This window comes from Oryzias melastigma, linkage group LG2 (assembly GCF_002922805.2).
Source record: "Oryzias melastigma strain HK-1 linkage group LG2, ASM292280v2, whole genome shotgun sequence".
In the NCBI taxonomy this organism is placed as follows: Eukaryota; Metazoa; Chordata; class Actinopteri; order Beloniformes; family Adrianichthyidae; genus Oryzias; species Oryzias melastigma.
In genome coordinates, this window is record NC_050513.1 from 15468543 (window position 1) to 15471742 (window position 3200).

Sequence of the window (3200 nt, forward strand, 5' to 3'; positions counted from 1 at the left end):
GCTAAAGCTAAAAAACAGAATATATAAAATCAAAGAAGGGTATTTTAAATAGAATGGTATAAAAACAACAGAATAATTTAAGTTCTTATTGAATATTTACTTTACTTTACTGTGCATGACTTTAGTCCTTTTTAAAACCCACTCTGATGAAAATTGTGTTCTGAACAGGTTCTTGTAGCATTTTTCTGATGATGGAGGACATATATAATGAAAATCAAGCTCAAAATTTATTTTCTAATTACTTTGTCTTTTTAATTGTTATGATTTTGGACCAGCCAAAAAAATATTGTTTGAAAATATGAAAATATGCTCGGTGGGCCTCACGATCTCTGCTCCTTCCCATTCTGAAGCATCCACTCGTAGACAAATAGATCCATGAACGTCTTTGTTTTCCTGGTCTGAGTTGGTCTCTGGCTTACAAAAATGTACGACTGGATAGCTCCAATATTGCTCGCCATTTTGTAGCACCACTAATGTTCGGTTGCGGGTGTGAAGGGCTGTAAGCAAGCAGGAGAAAGTGTAAATAAAGAACTGAGAGGAAAGGGGGCCGGGGTTGTCATTGTATAGCTAGTAAAATAAGTGAACAACAGTTTTTTTACATTTTTAATAAAAATCCAAAAGACACAGACATAAGTGAGAGCTTCTTTGTTTTCCAAACATGCTTTTCAAATACAGTCGGTTATTTAAATGCAAAAGTATTGTTGCTTTTTATACATGCAGTGAAGGAGAACTTTGGGGTGGTTGGTGGGAAAGAGGAGGAGTCATGAGATGGAACCGGATGATTTGCTGTGATGATATCAGAGGGATCAGCTGAAAGGAGAAAATCAATATAGTTTCTGTGGTTTTTTGAGATAAACTTGCTTGATAGAATTACAGGACTTCAAACTTGACTTGGACTAAATCCAGGGACCTTAGACTTGAGTCCAAAAACTTGAGACCCATATTAGACTTAAGTCCAGATATTTAAAGCATTGAGTCCAGATACTTAAGATATAGATCTGACTTGAACTTGAATCCAAAGACCTTAGACTTGAGTTCAGATACTTAAGACCTTACTTGGACTTGAATCCAGATACCTTAGACTTGAGTCTAGATACTTGAGACCTGTCTTTGAATGGAATCCAGGGACTTGAGCATTGAGTCCAGATACTTGAGATCTAGATCTGACTTGAACTTGAACACACAGATCTTTGACTGGAGTCCAAATACTTGAGACTTGTTTGGACTTGAATCCAGAGACCTTAGGCACGAATCCAGATACTCGAGATCTAGATCTGACTCGAACTTGAATCCAGAGACCTTAGACTTGAGTCCATATACCTGAGATATGTCTTGGATTTGAATTCAGACATCTTGGATTGGAGTCCAGATACTTGAGATCTCTCTTGGAATGGAATCCAGGGACTTGAGACCTGTCTAAGACTTGAGTCCAGATACTTGAGGTCTAGATCTGACTTGAACTTAAACCCACAGATCTTTGACTTGAGTCCACATACTTGAGACTTGTCTTGGGCTTGAATCCAGAGATCCTAGACTTGGGTCCAGATCCTTGAGATCTAGATCTGACAAGGACTTGAATCCGCAGACCTTAGACTTGAATCCAGTCACCTTAAACTTGAGTCTAGGGAGTTGCGACCTGTCTTGAACTTGCGTCCAGAGACTTAAAGACTTGAAATCTAGAACTGACTTGAGATTTTAGTCCGGATAAATTAGACTAGAGTCCAGAGATCTAGATCTAAATCTTTGGACTTAGACATAAGTCCAAAGACTTGAAACCTATCTTGGACTTGAATCCAGACAGCTTAGACTTGAGTCCAAAGACTTTAGACATGTCTAGGACTTGAATACAAAGATTTAAGACTTGAGTCCGCAGACTTAAGACTTGGACTTTGAAAATGCGATTTACAAACATCTCTCTTTAATCTTAAAACTTCACAGTATAACAAAGCCGATAAACATGTAAACACCCTTGTCATTGGTTTAATCTCAGGATCCCTTCATCTTCATCATTCGACTTCCCATCATGCTCTACTGCTGCTGGATTGGTTGATCTCCGTCACCACCGTGGCTACAGTGGAGAGCGGCGTGGAGTATACGGACGCCATGCTCTGTAGGCCGGCCAGCAGGCAGCGCCAGCTGAAGCGCAAAGCTTTTCCAGCATTCTGCACCAAAGAAGAAGAGAACATGAATATAGTTAGTTTGACACTTGGACTTCCTGCTGAGTGAAATGACGGATAAAGAACCAAAGGATGTTTGAATTCAAACTGCAGCAGAGCAAACTGTTAGAACTGAGAGCTTTTTATGTTCTGCAAATCTTTCCTGCTAAGATCTCCGTTTTGTGTTTCCTTTTTAATCATACTATCTTCTCTCCTCTGACCAATGAGGTCTGTCATGAGGTAAATATGAAATAACATTTTATAAAGTTTTATTTTGAAAGTACAACAAAAGCTTTTATTAAAAAATTTGGACCTGTTTCCTGTCCCTTTGTGTTTATACCACAAAATTAACGTGTTAATGGAGAGGAAATGGAACTCCAGCGTTACTTAGGATTCCGTAGGGTAGCGTTGCATAGCCTAACATTCCGTAGGGTAACATTGTGTAGCGTAACATTTTGTAGCATAACGTTGCGTAGCGTAACGTTGCGCAGCGTAACGTTGCGTAGCGTAACGTTGCGTAGCGTAACGTTGCGTAGCGGAACATTGCGTAGTGTAACATTGCGTAGTGTAACATTGTGTATCGTACATTGCATAGCGTTCCCCAGTGTTGAGTAGGGTTGCGTTGCATAGTGTAGTGTTGCATTGCGTTGCGTAGTGTAGTGTTGCGTAGCGTTGCGTTGTGTAGCGTTGCGTAGCATAAATCTGCCTTGTGTAACGCTATGTTACATAGCGCTGGGTTGGATTGCATAGCATTGTGTAGCCAAAATCAAAACACAACTTGGGTTGTGGGCCATTCAAGATAAACATTTTATAAAAAACTAAAACTAAATTGTTAAAACTTAAATAAACTTAAATAACTTTAATAATATTTATTTACATACCTGTAAATAATAAAAAGGCGGGAATATTATTCCAGAATATATCAACTTAAAACTTTCAATATTTTTCTCTCCATAAAAATATATATTTTCAAAATGATACAAATTAGAAATAAGCTAAATATAACATTAGGACATTATTAATAATGAAATAAAATTATCTGGA

At 38.1% G+C, this 3200-nt stretch overlaps 1 protein-coding gene across 4 annotated transcripts in view; it reads right to left on the reverse strand.

Moving 5' to 3' along the window:
* Positions 1 to 630: 630 nt before the first annotated feature.
* The window catches only part of LOC112156839 (uncharacterized protein C1orf115), an 8473-nt gene continuing 5903 nt past the window's right edge, over positions 631 to 3200 (reverse strand). The window contains exons 2-3 of one of the 4 annotated variants that reach the window (XR_004948961.1): positions 1968 to 2162; positions 631 to 810 (exon numbers count right to left, since the gene is read on the reverse strand). Coding sequence is in view for 1 of the 4 variants with exons in the window: in XM_024289230.2 (XP_024144998.1) it covers positions 2022 to 2162 (141 nt within the window). In the remaining 3 variants the exon portion in view is untranslated. Of the gene's footprint in view, positions 2163 to 3200 lie in introns of all 4 variants that reach the window. The other 3 variants (XR_004948963.1, XR_004948962.1, XM_024289230.2) reach the window with 3 other exon arrangements.